Below are 19,451 nucleotides of genomic sequence, written 5' to 3'. Positions count from 1 at the left end.
ATTTCTTTTTGATTTTCAGGTCATTAAAAAGTTCCTGATGCAGCCATACTGGTCTCTTACTATTCTTCCTACCTTTCCTTTGCACTACTACTATTGGGGGGAGGGATAGCTCAGTGGTTTGAGCATTGGCCTGCTAAACCTAGGGTTGTGATTTCAATCCTTGAGGGGGCCATTTAGGGATCTGGGGCAAAAATTGGGGATTGGTCCTGCTTTGAGCAGGGGGTTGGACTAGATGACCTCCTGAGGTCCCTTCCAACCCTGATATTCTATGATTCTACTCTTCTAAACAAACAAACAAAAAAACCCCTAAAGTCTGTCATTTTGACACTGAACTCCCATTTGAGACAAAGAGAATATGGTGGTAGATAAGAATATACTCCAAGGTGGTTAATCACTGTAATCACTCAAGAAATTAGAAAGAGAGCAAGACTGTTAACATCTATTAGAGAGCTTGTGATATTTCCCTGAAAATATTGAGAGCTAATTTGAGCAATTGTAATCGGCTCTATTTAAGGGGCACATGAGAGAGCTACTCCCTGAGACTCCAAGAGGAAGTAGTCTAAATCTTCTTGTAATCAGTAAAAGATTGCCAAATATTTCCCCCCGCTACCCCATGCTAGTCCAGCTGTGCAAGCTGACCTACTGGGGAGGCAGAACCAAAGCTATGTTAACTCCTCACTCTTCCATGCCCACCTGCTTAGGGAATAAGGGAGGGAGAAGACAATGAGCAGCACCTTCTTACTCCATGTACCCAAACTCAACGTTTAGGTAGGCTATGTAAGGGGAGGAGGAGAAGAGCAGGTTACACCCCTTAAAGCCACAGCATGGCCATACAACCAGGCCTCAAGGAAATACTGTGGTCAGATGTTGCAGTCCTTTCTCTGGCCATATTCAGTCAAAACTTCTACCAATTGATTTAAAAAGGAGATTTCCTGGTTAAGGGCTGCAGGATTTGCCTTTCTCAGTCTGACCAAGCTGCATTCAGTGCAGGATCTGCGAAGGAGTGAGGAAAAAGTGGAATGGAGCCTGATCTAAGTTATTCCTGTTTTAACATATGCAAACGGTACAAAGACAAAAATGGAGGCGTGGTTAAGACTGGCTGTAAGAGTTTGACCAAAATAATAACAATAATCTTTAAAAGTCAGCTATGTTGGAAAGGGGTTATCTGTCCAAATGATCAAGTTAAATGAGAGATGATTTGGGGCTAACTTAGTCCCCACCCCCAAAAAACCTTCTAATATATGGAAAAAAGTCTACCTGCAGTACATCTGACTTCCTCCTCCATCTCCCTTACGTGGACTGGTTCACCGTGTCTTGTCTTGCCTATGTGCGTTTTGTCCAACGGTGTCTGCACTGGGAGCAGTGTAGAACTATGTTGTCCCCTGAGGAGATCAGGGAGAAATTCTGCCTCAGGCAAACACAATCCCTTTCTGAGTGATCTGGTGCTGAGGGGGAATGTGCAGGCTCAATCATGTGTAGGCCTCACCCAATGGGGCGGTGGACCCATCTCTGTCCTAATGCCTTTGGGGCAATGTGTGTCCTGGGGACTCATGGAAGGAGCAGCCCCTGCACTCCACTAAGTGGAATGGCTACAATTGTGGCTGGCCTGTAACATAAGCAATGCAAGAGGCAGTGACGTTTTCTGTACAATCCCCCCCATCGAATCATAAAATGTGGTCCTTAGACTGCAATCTCTTTGGAAGGAAACCTGTCTTGCTGAGTTGGCAAAGTGCTATATAAATATACAGTGCAAAATAAATTGTTTTTAATAATAATGTGGGAGCTCACTTAATTAAGAGTCATCAGCTAAGGCTCCATTTGACAGATAGTTTGTTTCATAGTTGCTTTTTAAACCCATAATTCCCAGATTGTTACAGGAATATTAGAATTTTTCTACCTGTAGAAACAAGTTCTGTTGAGTTTCTCATTTAATTTATTTGAGACTAATATGACAGATTCACCAGCATCTGCTTACTTGATGAAATGTTACTGAATTTTAAACCAAACACCATTATTGAACATGTGAAAAGGCAAAGGAGGATCTTTGCAGATATTTAAATAAATAGTAACAGTAAATAGCACTACACCTTTTATAGCTCTTTTCTTCTGGGGATCATACATGCTGTGTTTGGGTTGAACATGTAATAGACTTCTATTGCCATGGAAACATTCAGCTGTTGGACTGACTCTAATGCAGCACACATGAAGCTTAAAAAGTCATCCTCTACTGGGACTAAAATGGAAACCTCTGGATGTTCCCAGTGTGCTGCTTTGTAAGTTTCAGAGAAAACTGAGACGTTCCCCAAAGGACCTGTCAAGGTTCCTTCCCCACTCTGAACTCTAGGATACAGATGTGGGGACCTGCATGAAAGACCCCCTAAGCTTATTCTTACCAGCTTAGGTTAAAAACTTCCGCAAGGTACAAACTTTGCCTTGTCCTTGAACCGTATGCTGCCACCACAAATAGTCTTACACAAAGACCAGGGAAAGAGCCCACTTGGAGATGTCTTCTCCCAAAATATCCCCCCAAACCCTACTCTCCCTTTCCTGGGGAAGGCTTGATAAGAATCCTCACCAATTTGTACGGGTGAACACAGACCCGAACCCTTGGAACTTAAGAACAATGAAAAATCAATCCGGTTCTTAAAAGAAGAATTTTAATTAAAGAAAAGGTAAAAGAATCACCTCTGTAAAATCAGGATGGTAAATACCTTACAGGGTAATCAGATTCAAAACATAAAGCATCCCTCTAGGCAAAACCTTAAGTTACAAAAAGAGGCAAAAACAGGAATATCCCTTCCATCCAGCACAGCTTATTTTACCAGCCATTAAACAAAAGGAAATCTAACGCATTCTAGCAAGATTACTTACTAACTTACAGTTGCAAGGCTGCATTCCTGATCTGTTCCCAGCAAAAGCATCATACAGACAGACGAACCCTTTGTCCCCACCCTCCTCCAGATTTGAAAGTGTCTTGTCCTCTCATTGGTCATTTGGGTCAGGTGCCAGCTAGGTTACCTTAGCTTCTTAACCCTTTACAGGTGAAAGGGTTTTGCCTCTGGCCAGGAGGGATTTTATAGCACTGTATACAGAAAGGTGGTTACCCTTCCCTTTATATTTATGACAGGACCCTTCATTATATTTTCAGTTTGCTTCGACAGAGCCTTTCTCTGAGCTCTTTTTGTGTAGTACAGCAGATCATGAGGAGAGAATATTAATAATGTTTAGTCTATACATTTATGACAAGATTTTCAGAAACTCCCAGCACTAGCCTAACCCTGTTCTCACTGACTGCAGAGTTTGGTCAATGCTGAGTGCTTTTTGAAATCACACTCCTAAATTCTAGTGGAATTAGCAGCACTAGTACTTAAGTGACTGTAGTTCAAGATACAGTAGCAAAATAAAAGCATATCAACATAGGTTTCTATGCAATTTCAATTAGGTTGCAAATGGTTTGGATTGACCGCCTTAGAAGCTGAAATCCTTTATTTAGCTGCAGAAAAGGCTAATACATTATAAGGCTGGAAGGGCCCCGTGTGATCATCTGGCCTGGCTCATGTGTAACATGGGCCATAGACTTCCCTGAATTAATTCCTGTTTGAACGTACAGTATAGTTTTTGAAAAAAAAATCTTAGCTTGATTTTAAAATGTCCAGTGATGGAAAAACCACCTGCAAATGTATTTTTGTCTGACCAACAGGGACCACCTCTAGGTTGACAGCTCTATGTGATGTCAGTCATTGACATCTTCAGTAAGACTCTGCATTATTGATGCCAGCTTTGTTTTCTTATATATCTATAAAAGACATTGCCACTGAAATAAGGATAATGCAACTGCTGCTGCAATACTGAAGCATTTCACACCCTGTGCAATGTAGTTGAGTTGATCTATAGACACAGCTAGGTTGACAGAAGAATTATTCCATTGACCTAGCTACTGCCTCTCGGAGAGATGGATTACCTACACAGACAGACAATCCCTTCCATGGAAGTAGGGAGCATCTATGCTACAGCTCAGCACCATAGCTGCACCACTGTAGTGTAGATGTGGCCTGAGGCAAATATCCATTCCCTACAAAGCCAGAAAGCAACAAGGTAAAAGTACTAAATAATACGTTAGTGATATCACAGAAACACCAAAAGGTGATGCTTGGACAATTATATAATCCGCTTTCTGCTTGCTTTTGGAAAGCAGAATCTTTGGAATCTGTGTTTCATGCTATTGACTTCAGTGGAGTTGTTCTTGATCTAAACCAGGGTAAGTGAGAGGAAAAACAAACCAGACTTGTGTACTTTTAGAGTCCCAAGCATAACTTGCTCCCACAGTATGTCACACTGTTTGAGGGTGATCATAGATACCAGTTATCCACAGTCTACTTCATCTTCCAGCATGATGACCTAGTTTTTGTGTGACTTGTTTTTAAATTCCAGATAACCGTGAAAGGAATATTTATAATAAGAATCAGCAGAAAGTAAAAGTGAACAGCTGGAGAGTCTGTTCTTAACATCATTCATCCCTTTACTGGCTGAAAAGAATTAAAGCCAAAAGTTTAGTTGCAGTGATAACATACAAATGATGTAATTATCAGATAACCTGATACCATTAGCATGAATTATTTTGAGTTGTGGAAATAATGCCTTGTTATTAGGCCAACTAACTGCGGTACACAATTCATGTTATTAAACATTATATATCTACATTGTAAGAAAAATCTTTTTGACGCTGATCTATATCCCGCCTTTATACGCAAACATAATTATCATCCCCGAAATCTGTATTTGGAAATGAAGCTGAGTTTAAATTGCTTGGAGAAAGAATAATTGAAGTTACTAAAACAGATCCTTAAATCTGCTTTAGTAACTTCAATTATTCTATGTTTTATGCTTAAAACATTGAAAAATAAAACCAAGACTAATAATTTTTATATCTAGCACTTTTCAGTAATGACAATGAACTAGAATAATGAATGGCCGGCTGCGCCAACACAAGCTTACTTAACACCTTTTGAAAGGGGACACTGCATTAGAACGCTTCTGAATGCTTGAAATTGCAAAGTAATGATTGTGTTATTGTGATGAACATCTAATTAGACTGTATGGAGCTTAACCGTGGAACTCTGCAGGGCCCATTGCAGTCTCACAGTATAGCCATAATGTAATGACATGTTCTTTCCAGAGCATAAGAACTGATTATTGTGATGGGGCAGGTGTCCCCATATTTTGTGATTTTCTTTTACTTTATTGAGAGGTTGGTGTGGAGTAGGGAAGAATGTGCTTTCAGTAAAGGCCTGTGTGGTCTCTTTGTGCCAAAGAGCAGGAGCATCCAATATATTTTGTTTAAATCTTTTAAGGGTTCCTGAAGATAAATGGGCTCCTAGGCTCCTTTACACCTTTTGTTTTGGTGGGGGGGCAGTGTTGGAAGAGGAGAGGAGGGCAAGCAGTTAGTCTTGTATTTTCATATTTGAGTAAGAGGTAGATGAGTAGTAGTTAAGTACCAAAGCCACCCTTTAAGATATTGGTTACATAAATGTAAATTGTCCTTACTGTTGTTGATAAATAATATAAGTAACATAATATATCTAACACCTACAAGAATAACCCTGAAACATCAAAACTATTCAAGAAAATAGACTATGAGGTGAATAATTACAACAATATAGATATCATTTGGTTTTAGAATCACAAAATAAACTGGATTCATTTAGAGATGCGCTTTAAGATGAGTCTGGAATATTTAATTAGGTTTTAAACCAAGTCAGTTCTAAGATTTGGATTTACCTAAATGACACCCTTCTGAGCAGTTCCTATGAGACTTCACTCTCAAAGGGTAAAAATCTCACACGACATCTCTTGAATGATGGATGGTTTGTGAGATTGTTCTTGGATACTTTTGCTATGTTTGCACTGGAACTGGAAAATAGTATCCTTCTGTTTTTGGATCTGACCTTCTAAAACCAGGGGGACAGGTTTATATCAACCCCTCCACCATCCCAAAATTAAAATCAATCAAAGAATCAGAATCAAAGTTTATTTTTCTAATGATGTTTAAATGTGTTATGCATATGCAACTGTGATATTTATAAATCACAATTAAAAAATTATATCATGTGATTATGACCATGGAGATGTGACAGTGTAGTGGGGAGTTTTAAGGAAACAGTTACATACAGGAAAATAAAACAACCCTCTACATTTGTTTAAAAGCATATTGTGTAAAATTGATCCCTAATATTATTGACCAGGTGAGTAAGTCTTAGGAATGCAACAATTTTTAATGACAAAATGACTAGAAAGTGTTTAAATAGCTGGAAACAGTGTGCCAAGTAGTTGTACAGTGCTTAATATCGGCATGATCTTGAGTGCATCATAAAACTTCCTTAAGTGTCACTTAGTCCTTGTTTTCTCCCTGTAGATACCACAAGGTGATCTGTTTGATGACGCAGTGGGATTCAAGATTGATTAGAAGCTGACACCTTACTGGACAGCCCAAATAGCTTGCTGTTGTCTTATTGACACCTACATGTGTTTTTGAGCTTCCAATCCCCCCTGCTAGTCTTGGGTCCTGCCAATCTGTCCGCTCTAATTATGCGTCCTTCTGCATTATATAACTGGGACTGGTGAGAGATTGAATATAATACAGCAGCATTGAAAAGATAATGCGGCTTAAGTTAGGATTGCCCAGTTATCAAGATTGACTGTGGCACTCTCCACATCCAACAGACAAGCTTGGAAGTTATATTGTGCTTGTAAAATTTTGTGATTTGCTTATTTCCTATCTGTGACAAACAAAATAAATAAGAAGCAGTCTTTGTTGTAGGGCATTCTGTATCAAAAGGAAATATGAGCTATTACATCAGGATTACCAGCAACAGATTCCAAACTGCTTAATTTGTGGGGGTGGAGGGGGTGTTGCGGGGCGGGGAAGGCCCAGTTCATGACTTTCTGAATGATAGGAACTGGTGTTTAACTATCCCAAACCTGGGATATTTGTGTGTCTTTAAGCGATCAACGCTTTATAGTATAGTAGTTAAGTAGGAGAAGGTCAGATGTCTTGTTTAGCTGAACATTCTCTCCCAGCACATACTAATCAAGTTGCCCACCTGCCTTTGAGATATAAAACAATGTCTTATGGAAAAGGTGTATTTCAGTAATTAAGACAAGACACTTATCAACAAAAAATCCCCAGGCCAGAACATATCTAGGCTTTCTGAAGGCCAAACTTCTGAAAGAATTTAAAGGATGTCAGAGTCTATTAGTTTTAGGAGATTTATTCCTCTGGGAAATTTTGCAGTTAACCCAGAAACATCATCACACCTCTGTGCACATTCTAGCTGTAATTGCATATCAATCTAGCTGATCTTCATATGAATCCAGTGTAGATTTCAGTGGTAACTTCAAACTTCTGTGTAATGTGTTTTGCTCTTTTTGCCAACCATTAGAACTCTATAAAAGAACATTCTTTTAGCACTCTGGTTTGATAGTGAGAGAAATACAATATTTCAGTCATAATGCAGATTTGTGCCCTAGAGGTCGTACAGTTTGTCACAACATGTAAAGCTAATATAACTTCAGCTATTTCACAATAGAGCCAACAAGAGAGTTTAAATGATAACTTGCATTATATCCCTCTGCCTATTTTTTGCCATGAAAAATATTTACCTAAAGCATGAAAAATAAATTTCAAAGGTCTGGATCTGTTGGGGGGGAAAATTTGAAAATATTTTAAAAGTTTCCCCACCCCTCCTCCAACTCACCCCTTTTGATGAGCCATTTCTCAATAAGAAACAATCCTGGACTCTCCTTCTCACCCATCAGTATAATTTCTTTTTCAAACTGATTATGATCCTAAAAAGAACTGCTGTGGTGCAGTTTCCCACCCTTTACCACTGATGGTAGCTGACCAGTTGATTGTTGAGCCTCTACTTAATCCAGCTGTCTCCTGGCCTACTTCCTGGTCCACTCAGGTGTCCCAGATTTGTAGTACTTCACTAACTAAAGCTGTACTGCACCAGGGTGAAATCCTGACTCCACTGAAGCCAATGGCAAAACTCCCCATTGACTTCAGTGGGGCCAGTATTTGACCCCAAAATTCAATCCAGTGCTTTTTTAAAGCACGATGGGCCAAATTCAAGTTTGGTGTAAATGGGGGAAGTACCACTGACTTCTACCTGATCTTGATTTGTCCCTAAGAATACAAGTTGCCTGAGTTCACTTTTTTTAAAAACAATATTTTCAATACATTGAATCCATTCCAACCAACCCATTTAAAGATAGATAATAGCAAAAAGAAAATGTTCCAGTTGCAATAGGTCTGCAGAAGAAGCCAGATTCCAACAGAAAACCATCAGCTTTTATGCATTTATCTACAAATTGAAAGATCCAACAGATTTCTACAGTCTATATTGAACATCATAATAGATGAAAGTGTCCCAAAGGTGCTTTGTCTAATATTTTTTCAGCCCTTTAATGAGCTTGTGAACATAAGGGGTACGTTGTATGGTTAACAAGTCATGGTTACATAGTTAAACCGTGTGAGCAAACCAGACAAGGGACCAAATCCTGAAATTTTTATTCAGTTCCTGTTCGGACAAAACTGCCATTGAAAGTAAATGAAGATGGAGTAGAAACTAAGTAATAACTTTAGGATTTGGCCCATAATTTGAAAGTTCTATTTGAATGAACATTCAAAAATTTGGATGCTTATTCAACTCTTATGTCCATAAATTGGATGGAACCTGTCATAGAGCGGGGGGGGATGTCTCATGAGATTTACTTTTTGTTTCTAGTTGAGTTGGAAATAATTTCAACACCTTTAGGAAGAAACTACATAGAGGCATGGACTGTAAAAGCGTTGTTGACATTGAGCTTTATCTGAAAGTCTCCCACTGTTGTATCACTGGTCCAGCTCCACCAGTGCTAGCAACAGTGGGAGTTGTCATGGAGACTAACTGCAGGTGTTCTTACCATTGTTATTTAGACTCATTCTGCAAAACAGTGGTAAAAATTCCAGTAGCTGTTCTACACAAGTGTTCCCGTCACTTACACCATCAGCTCATACTTATCCTCCATCACTGTCACTCATGCTCATGCACTAGTGATGGATGATATTCAGAAAAAGCTGAATGTAGATACCGTGTCAGTGAAAAATAAAGGCAACTGTAAGCAGAAGCTATATGAACTTTATCAAATCCCCATTCATCATTTTATTCATCTGAACCAGTTCGTTCATCCCTAGGATTAAAATATGCATGTTTCAGAACCCAGTTTATCCATCCTATTTTATTAATGTTTATGAAAAGGCCTTGATTTCTGAAAAATGCAACAGCAATATTTTCCTCGTTGATATGCTCTGCTGCTCAAACTCAGTTTATAGTTTAATAGGAAACCTGACCATGAACTGAACCAAAAGGTTTATTTTTCCTATAATAAGGAAGGAAACAAAATCACTGAGAAATATTATAGGAACAGAGGAATTGCCAGACTGGATCAGACTCCAAGTTCCATCAAGTCCAGTATCATAGTCTCCAACAGTGGCCAGTAGCAAAAGCTTCAGAGGAACTTGTGTTTAAAAAAAAAAAAAAAATCTGCAGTAGGTAAATATGGGATAATCAGATCCCCGCATAGATCTCCTACTCATGTCTAATAGTTAGAGATTGCCTTAAGCCCTGAAGCACAAGGTTTTAATATCCTATCAAAATATTTTGTTATAAATAATTATAATTCTAGATGGAAAAAAAACAACCTACCCAGTATATTTTGTATAAAAGAATGTATAGTAATAGAAAGAGTGAGTTTCTGCTTTGTGAGGAAAAACAGTAGAATTGGGATAAGTGTGCTCTATTTGCATGATTTATTTCCATTTATATTCAAAACGGATGAGATTAACTATTCACTGTTAATGCCAGAAATCAATGCAGATGTTCAGGGCTGTGTATAGCAAACAGATAAGCATTTGAAGGACACCACTGTTTGTCTGCATACAGCCATGCTTGGTTGCTATATAATTAACAGCTTTGCAACAAAGTCCTTAATGACATTTAATTTTGCACAAATGCTTTGAAAATGCAAATCACTGCTGAAATATTGGACTAATTTTAATGTATTTAGCCAACTTAATTAAGAAGGAAAACAAATTTGTTAATTAAAAATGTCATAAAGCTCCATGCTCCATATTTTTCCTGTCTTATTATCAAAGCCTTTAGCTTTCAATAAGCCAGATTGTGAAAGGCCCTTATATGTGTTCACAGGAGTGTGGGGGTTTGGTAAAAATATCCTCCTTTCTCCCTCGCAGATACTGCAGAAGAGCCAGTCAGAGTTTCAGTCCCTGGGCTTAGGGAATCTAAAAGATTGCCCTTCTTGGATGCTCCAGGTGATATACAGCACTCCAAAGAGAGGGTTCCTCCTCTGCACCAGCCCACCAACCAGGCCAGCCACACTGGTAGGGAGCAAACTTCAATATCCTAAAAGATGGAGCAGCCTGCGTAGCCCTCTTACACCCCAGGGAATTCAGGGTGGGATTGTGAAGTACCATAGGATAATTCCAATCCCTTCAACATGGGGCTTTGCCTTAAGCGGGCAATCTAGCCCTCTGTGTTCAGTTCAAACAGCTAGTTAATTTAACACCTTCACTTCCAGGGGTCTTTCTAAAAAGCAAACAAACAAGGTGAGTAGATGTATTTCCCTGAGGTATGTTCTCTGTGGTTATTAAGTTCAGTCTGATGATATAAGCAGAACAACATTCCATCCAATCCTTCCTCAGGCAGAAGTCTCAGTCGCATAACTCACTGACCTAAGTTAAATGAGGGTTTTACCCACAGGCTAGACTGTGATTTTAGGCACAGCCCAGAGCAAGAAATGATGCATATGTCACAGTTCTCTCCTTGCTTTCCTCTTGGCCCGGGGAGATAGTACTTTGCTGAGGGTCTATATCAACAGCAAAAAAGGACACCTGTCAAATTGGCTAAACTGCGCTGACCAGTGCATTACGGAAAGGGGGAAAGATGCACAGAGACAAAGCTCTACCCATTCCTACTCCCCATCCACTTGCGCCTAGCTGCAGGGAGCAGCAGGTGCTTATTCCTGCATGCCTGGAACCACTGCACAGAGATGTGAAGAGAGTCCTTATTCCCCTGCACAGGTGCTTAGTCCAACTCAATCAATGTAGGAGTCCAGGGTCAGGCCCAAAATGTGTGTGTGTTTAAAAAAAAAAAAAAAAAAAAAAGACCTTAATTGAGTTAATAAATCCAATCTACCTAGGCCAGTAGCAATCCATGAAATTTCTACGCAATAGCATTGACATGAATTTTTAGAATCATCATCTATAGATCTCCATAAGAATGAGAGGAACTGTATTACATTTTCATTGTCAACCTCTGCACAGGCAACAACAACATTGAACTAAATTTGCATTTCATAGGTGGAACCCACACATTTTTCACAGATATGATAAAATATCTGAATAAAACATCAGAATAATATTTCTCTGGCTTGTGTGTCTATACCATTTTTGAACGTAGGGGAAATGAGCAGCTACTGGAATTTTTACCACTGTTTTGCAGAACAGATCTAAATAACAATGGTAAGAACACCTGAAGTTGGTCTCCATGACAACTCCCACTGTTGCTAGCACTGGTGGAGCTTGACCAGTGGTACAACAGTGGGAGACTTTCAGATAAAGCTCAATGTCAGCAACGCTTTTACAGTCCATGCCTCTCAGGAATGCATAAACTCAACTTCTTACCTCAAAGGTTTGTAACACACAGAGTTCTACTCTGTCGGCAACAGCGTAACTGGGCGAATGCAAGAAAACACTCATTTTGCACAATATTTTAGCTCATAACTTTGGAACATTAGTTTCAATGGGAAAAGTGCCGAAATTCTCAGAGGGCCCTGATTATAATGCTGTTAAATGGAACTCACCTCTGTATGGGTTCCAAACTACACTAAGACACATCTGCTTATCCAGTATGATTTTATTTAGCTCATGCTTTGTGACATTCCCACCTTGGCATGTCCCAAGTATAGGGTAAACAACACAATAGCCTGATCGTTCATCCAGTTCCTAAATTCACACAAAATGAGGATTTCAGGGATGTATAATGATAACTGTCATCAAATGTTTGGTATGAATCCAACTTGATCCTAAACATTTCTGAACATACAAGCTCTCATTGGAAATAGGAGACTTCCCTCAAGATTTGCCGTGTTATGATGAAGGTTGAGTGAAACCTCACTGAAGCTGGTCTGTGCGACTGCTAGCCTTCATTCCAGATAAATATATGAAGCAGGTAAGCTCCTTTTTGGAGTAAGATGGCTGAAACAATGGGAGCAACCACCCAAAACACAGGCCCACCACCAGCAAGGCCAATCAGAAACTGAGCTGGTGTGTTGATGGGTTTTGCTGGATATTGTTTGGAGGTTTCTGTGAGCAGAGGCAGCCGAAGGACAGACAGCAACATGCAGCAGGAAAGCCGAGAAGAAAGAAACGGGAGTACTGGGAATGTGGCCCTGAGAGAAAATATGGAGAGAGAGAATAAACTTTTTGGGCAAAGCACTGATTGTAAAGAGGCCTGGAACTGTGAACAAAGAAACTGCTTCCTGTTGTTTGAGTCTCACTATGTTCAGGAAAACAGGGCTTTGTCTATTTTTTTTTGCAAATAAACTGGTATTTCTTTGATACAATCCTCCATCACCAATTTCTCCTCCTAATGGAAACAACCTACAAGACTGTGAATGTTGGTAAACTGCTCAGGCTAAAAGGGGTAACAGCTATGTGTAAATATGAACTTGTTTAAATAGACAAAGACCACGTGCTTCATTGGTTAGGCCGTAGACACACAGGCCAGATAAAAATCTCTTGGTAGCAGTGTGGCTGCTGCATATTCACATCCTCCTCTTACAGATAATGTTATTTCAGATCTAAGTAACAAACCCTCTCCCAAAGATTTCCTGCACTCAAACTTGCATAAATACTTTGCTGAACCTTTCCGATGAACTACACTATTTACTAGTCATGGTTCTCCCTTTGATTGATTAAATTACTTATTCATGTAACAGAGTAACAGCCGTGTTAGTCTGTATTCGCAAAAAGAAAAGGAGTACTTGTGGCACCTTAGAGACTAACCAATTTATTTGAGCATGAACTTTCGTGAGCTACAGCATCCGATGAAGTGAGCTGTAGTTCACGAAAGCTCATGCTCAAATAAATTGGTTAGTCTCTAAGGTGCCACAAGTACTCCTTTTCTTTATTCATGTAAGGTGCAGATTTTTCTTTTCATGACAGCTGTATCCCTCCATACCTGCATTTCATGTAGCAGAGATTCAACTTTTTTCACAGGCTGCTTTCCTTGGTTTTAGGGAACACAGCTGTGAATTGTCACATTTTGTGTTTTTTTAACTTCAAGCAGGTTTGCAAAAGTAAATGTCATATAATAAGTCATTTGATAGCCCGCAAATGACAACCACCTGCCACTTGCTGTTTGCTTTGTTGATATACAGAGAAACCCATTAGACTTGCTAACTTGACTAGCTGGTGTAGACTCTTTATATACCGTATATGTATTTCTACTATCACATGACTCCAGCATGTGCTGCATGTTATCCATTCATTGCATGACTATCCAATATTAACTATTGATCATATCAGTACATGAGCCATATTTACATGATTTCTCACTGATTTTACAGCAAACATACACATTCAGCAATCACTAAGGCCCCCTATCCTGCAACCCTTGCAGATTTCATTGAAGAATTCGGGACAAAGACGGTCAGAAACAACTTCCCATTGACTATTTACAAAAAAAACCTTAGTAACTACATAGCACACATCTTGTACAATGCATACCCAAGGAAGGAGTTGCAGGGATAAATATACTATTATGTAATTCCACACTGCATCCAAAGTGTTTAGAATAATTGTAAAGAAACCTACAATATTTTTGAGCTCATAAGTTGCTTTCCAGTGTATAAAATCGTGTTAGGGATAACATTTGCAAAAGTGTCAGCAGTTTGTGTTTAGCAAAAAGATAAACATCTGTCATTAACCAACACAGCACCTGAATAGAATACTTTGCCTTTGATATTATTTTTCTATCTCTGTATTCAATTTTCAGCATAATATTTCAATAGTAAAGCATCTGAACACAGCAATGGTTACAATAATATGTTGCATTTCTTTACAGGCAGTCATCAGAGAATTCAAATTGCTTTGCAAACATTAATAAATTTGGACTTGCTGCACTCCTGTGAAATGGCCAAGTGTCATTATCTGCATCTTACAGATGGATAAACTTCAGAGCAGAGAGGTTAAGGCCCAGATCCACAAAAGGGCTTAGACGCCTACATCTGGGGATTTGAAAAGAGTCACTGGAGCAGGAGGACTGGACCCTAGAACTTCCACCTCCCAGAGTCATTCTCATGCTATTTCTTTGGTCAGTGACTCTTTAATTGTTTATCTAAAGTGGAACAGCTTCAGCAGGAGAGACCCCGGAAGTTCCACATCAGAATATCCCATAGGCCAGTGATCAGGGAATTCCTGTAAAGTGGAGAAAGTAGAAGTAAAACTTGGGTTTCATTCATCCTGTGTGAGTATTCTAAGCATTGGGCTTAAAATTACAAAGTAGACACTAATGGCAGCAACACCACCTCTTCCTCCTCGGGCAGCAGTGTTTGTGGCAAGAACAGCTTAGATGCCTAAGCAGCTTGTCTCTAGAGGGATTCCTGGCTATAGCTTGCAAGCAGAGATAGGTGCCTGCTTGGAGTTAGGTACCTAAATAACTTATCACACACTCTTCTTGTCAGCATCTCCTATTGGCTACCTTAGACAGCTCCTTACCTAGCTTGCTCACTTTTATGGATCCCATTCTTAGGCACTTATCTGTCCCCATGCATCCTATAGGGAGCCTGGGTGCCTAATTCAGGCTTTGTGGGTCTCAGCTGTTCCAGTACTGTAGCTGTAACCCTACAGCCTCTAAATGTCACCATCTCACACATTCAGTGAAGTTTATACTTCCGATTTCTTCTATAATATGTTTTTAGTATGTCACTTTAATCGTTTGGATTTGGTTAGGACCTTGTTTTCAACCCGTGATTTCCACTGGGATGAGGTGCATCTTGTCTAGTAGCTGAGTGGGAGGGATCTATGACTTGGAAATCATTCATTCTCATTTACTTAAAGAAACAGTTTTCTTTTTGTCTATAGCCACAAATGCTGAATCATTTTGTAGTAATTTTGCTTGTCCATTACAGCACGATAGAGTTTGACCAAATATATATCTGTTTCGACATACTTTACTTAGCTGAAATACTCATTTGAAACCTGTTTATAGCTGAATTTTGCCCCGTTCACACAGGCTGGACCAAATGTGTTATAACCCTATTGGGCCACAACCACAGTTGAACTCAATTGTTTTCTGTTTAGGCCAGGTGTAAAAATGGAACCACCATAAATACAGATCTCACTGCTTATCAGCTTGAGACCCAGATCTGCTTTGAAAGCTGGATTTTTCATTTGGTAGCGTGTCCATAAAGATATGCTGTGTATTTGATTTGTTCAAATTGTCTGTCTCTTTTCATTACCATTACTGTTGATTTTGGGTTTGCTTCACAGAGAAGCACTGCATTTTTAGGCTAAGTGCTAAAATTTTTTTTTAAAAATCAAAGAAATATTCATGTTTGGTCTAACATCTTAATCCCCTTAACCTAAGTGATGCTAGAATCAGATGGAAATTTTGGGTTGTATTATATTGTCTTTAGATAACTGTAAGCCTTGTTGCCTTTCTGGATGGTGTTTGTCACTTAATTGGATTTTGGGTCCAGACTGATTTAAATGTATGGGCAAAATGATTTATTTTCTCCTTCTATTGGCAGTTCATGTTTTTTGATTTCACCTTCAGATTCTTTACAACATCCCCTTGTGTCCTCATGTCATCCTATACACTTTGTCATTCCATATCCTTCCTTCTGAGTGCTCCCTTCAAAGCTCATCTGGAACTATCAAGGCTCTTCTCAACTCTGCTCACATTTCATCCTATACTCCCTCTGGCCATATCTTCCCTCCTTAAATGGTTGGGCTGAGTCCTCAGTTGTGCCGAGTTTTACACCTGACACAACCGAGGAGAAGTGACAGATGGTTCTGAACCACCTTTTCTGTTCCACCCATGCTGGGCTGCTGGAGTCCAAAGCTGTCTTGCTTTATAACTTGGAGTAGGTGTCTATGCCAGCTGTACGCCACTTGAGGATTTTCCTCTGTCAAAGGGAATCTGGTGTTGTGCCATTAGAACTCTTTGAGGAACTGCAAAATAGACGGATCAAGGCTCCTTCCCCCATTCTCAGCCTTTTCCCACATTTTTGCATATCATCCCTTATGGTTGTAACAGCCTCCCAGTGGTCTCCTTCGAATCTCTCTCCTTAAAACTCACTTCTGCTATGAAGCATTTCTAGGCTGATCTACACACAGTCATGACATCTGTGCCTTGTTGACTTGTGTACCACATTAGTCTGACTCAGACTGCAAGCTCCTCAGGCCTGGAGCTGGTCTTTTGCAGTGTTTTGTAAAGTGCTGTGCTTACTCTGAGCGCTGTACACAGAGTAGTAACCACCAGACTTTAAAGAGATTCCAACACTAGATCTATTTTCTAACCTGCATTAAAAACAACAGTCATTTGATTGCACATGATTTCTGCCACTTTGGCTCATGCAGTCATAGGCCATGCAGTCTAATGCTCTCACATGTTGCCACCTGCAGATGTTTCCTTGTTGATATAGTTTTTGTTTTTTAATTGTCTCCCTTGTTCTTCAGGATACAGTGGGAACCATTTAAAGAGTGAACGTTTTCCATGCTGCAGTAGCTCATTACTATCTGCTATTCTAAGTATTATCTGGAAACTCTATGAAGTGCTGACAAACCAGACTACCTTTCTGTAAACGTCTAAAGATATTAGGACTTAATAATCATAATTAAAAAGCCAAACAAAAATCACTCTGATGTTCAACCTCATGACCTCGTGTTGCTTCCCATTCCTCCTCCTACTTGCTTTTGTAGATTATAAAGTCCTTATACCAACCCCTGCCATTTTACAGGGATATAGAACTTTTTGTAACGCTGACCTATGTCAGGTGAATGGGGCCAGGAAATAAAGTCTGTTACCAACCCTGCTGCGTGTCACTCCTTCAGTATAGGTTCAGGGATTGTGCACATCTTCCTACTGGTCTGTAAAGCATGTAGTAGTCTGTTGGTGCAATAGAAATAGCAAAGCAATAACATGTAAGCAGAGGCAGAAATCTTTACTGTACATAGAGTACTCGGGGTGGTAAATGTTGAGCTTTTAATTGAATCCTCTGTAAGTGTCATAGGAACATAGGAATTGCCATTCTGGATCAGACCAGCAGACTTCCTACTCCAGTATCCTAACCAAATCAGTGGCCAAACCTAGATGCAGTAGGCAGCTGTGGAATAGTCTGCTGTCCACATGGGTCTCATCCTGATCTGTAACAATTAGCAATTGGCTTAAACACAAGGTTTAATATCACTTCCAGAATGTTTATTGTCATTAATTATGATAAATCTGGATATTCTTGGTTATCCATAAAAATATCCAATCCTTTTTTCATTCTTGTTAAGTGCTTGGCCTCAACAAGTTCCACAGCTTTTTTACATGTTATGCCAAAAGTATTTCCTTTTATCAGTTTTAAATATCCTATTTTTAACTTAATTGAATGTTCTCTTCCTATTGTATTATGAGATAGGGAGAACAGATCGACCTTCTCTAGACCCTTCTTTGTTACATATTTCTATCATCTTATTTATCTCCATTCTATGGGCATTTCTACAGAAACAATGTGCATGCCACTCTGGCATGTATATCTACAGTGTTCCAGCATGCCATGCACTAACTGTCCATGTGGATCCTGCTGCTGCGCACTAAAAGTTCCCTAATACATACTGCTGTACAGGGCTGTAGATTTACATCCAAGCTTGCTGTGCAGGATGTATTAGTGTAAACATGTCCTCTAAGGTAAGAACTCCAATCTTTTCAGTCTCTCTTCATCTGAGAGCTTTCCCATGCCTTTGATCTTTCTCCTTGGTGTTCTCTGAGCACCTTCCACTTCTGCAATATCCTGCACTCCTGGTGAGCCCACACCATTGATTGAGAAAAAGGCATTCTGATAGTTTTAGTGTTCTTCTCCTCCATCCAAAGCCCGTTGCCAACTGTGTCCACATATCTATTCAGGGGACACCATTATAGGGCCTAATCACATCAGCCACACTATCAAAGGCTCGTTCACCTGCACATCTACCAATGTGATATATGCCATCATGTGCCAGCAATGCCCCTCTGCCATGTACATTGGTCAAACTGGACAGTCTCTATGTAAAAGAATAAATGGACACAAATCAGACGTCAAGAATTATAATATTCAAAAACCAGTCGGAGAACACTTCAATCTCTTTGGTCACTCGATTACGGACCTCAAAGTTGCAATTCTTCAACAAAAAAAACTTCAAAAACAGACTCCAACGAGAGACTGCTGAATTGGAATTAATTTGCAAACTGGATACAATTAACTTAGGTTTGAATAGAGACTGGGAGTGGATGCGTCATTACACAAAGTAAAACTATTTCCCCATGTTTATTCCCCCCGCCCCACTGTTCCTCAGACATTCTTGTCAACTGCTAAAAATGGCCCACCTTGATTATCACTACAAAAGGTCCCTCCCCCACCCCCGCTCTCCTGCTGGTAATAGCTCACCTTAAGTGATCACTCTCGTTACAGTGTGTATGGTAACACCCATTGTCTCATGTTCTCTATGTATATAAATCTCCCCACTGTATTTTCCACTGAATGCATCCGATGAAGTGAGCTGTAGCTCACGAAAGCTTATGCTCAAATAAATTTGTTAGTCTCTAAGGTGCCACAAGTACTACTCCCTTTTCTTTTAGCGAATACAGACTAACACAGCTGCTACTCTGAAACCATTCTAACATCTGACACTCTACCCTTTTTTGACCACAGCTGTGCATTGAACAGAGGTTTTAATTGAACTGCAGTGATAGCCAAGCCAGGTAACTTTCTTGGGTTGATAGCGTTAATTTAGAACCCTACAGGTATAAGAGTAGTTTAATTTTTTCCCTTTAAAGAGCATAACTTTGCAACTTATTCTTCTATTTGGATGTATTAGAGCTATCTCAGAACTGCAGTTGCCCATGGATTAATACTTTGCCTGCCTTTTTTCCTGTCATTGCTGTGACAGTTTGGATTTGGTATCATTTTACACCCACTTTGCACATGTGTGAACTGTACTACACAAGATGCAAGGCAGTGGGGTTTCAATTTCCAGATTCTGAATACCTGGCAGCTCCGAGTCACTTCAACAGAAGCTGCTGAGTACATAGCATCTCTGAGAACAGGGCTCCCATCTGACTATTTCTTATAGTAAGTTGTATGTG

At 39.7% G+C, this 19,451-nt stretch overlaps 1 protein-coding gene across 1 annotated transcript in view; it reads left to right on the top strand.

Moving 5' to 3' along the window:
• Positions 1–6,815, top strand: part of LOC122461890 (protein unc-13 homolog B-like) — a 51,674-nt gene extending 44,859 nt beyond the window's left edge. The window contains exon 7 of the mRNA XM_043523377.1: positions 6,413–6,815. Within this exon, the coding sequence (XP_043379312.1) occupies positions 6,413–6,470 (58 nt within the window). The 3' untranslated portion in view covers positions 6,471–6,815. The remainder of the gene's footprint in view (positions 1–6,412) is intronic.
• The last annotated feature ends 12,636 nt before the right edge of the window (positions 6,816–19,451 follow it).

Source organism: Chelonia mydas, chromosome 10 (assembly GCF_015237465.2).
Source record: "Chelonia mydas isolate rCheMyd1 chromosome 10, rCheMyd1.pri.v2, whole genome shotgun sequence".
Lineage (NCBI taxonomy): Eukaryota > Metazoa > Chordata > Testudines > Cheloniidae > Chelonia > Chelonia mydas.
The sequence above is the reverse complement of the archived record's forward strand: the minus strand, read 5'-3'. Positions and strand labels throughout refer to the sequence as shown.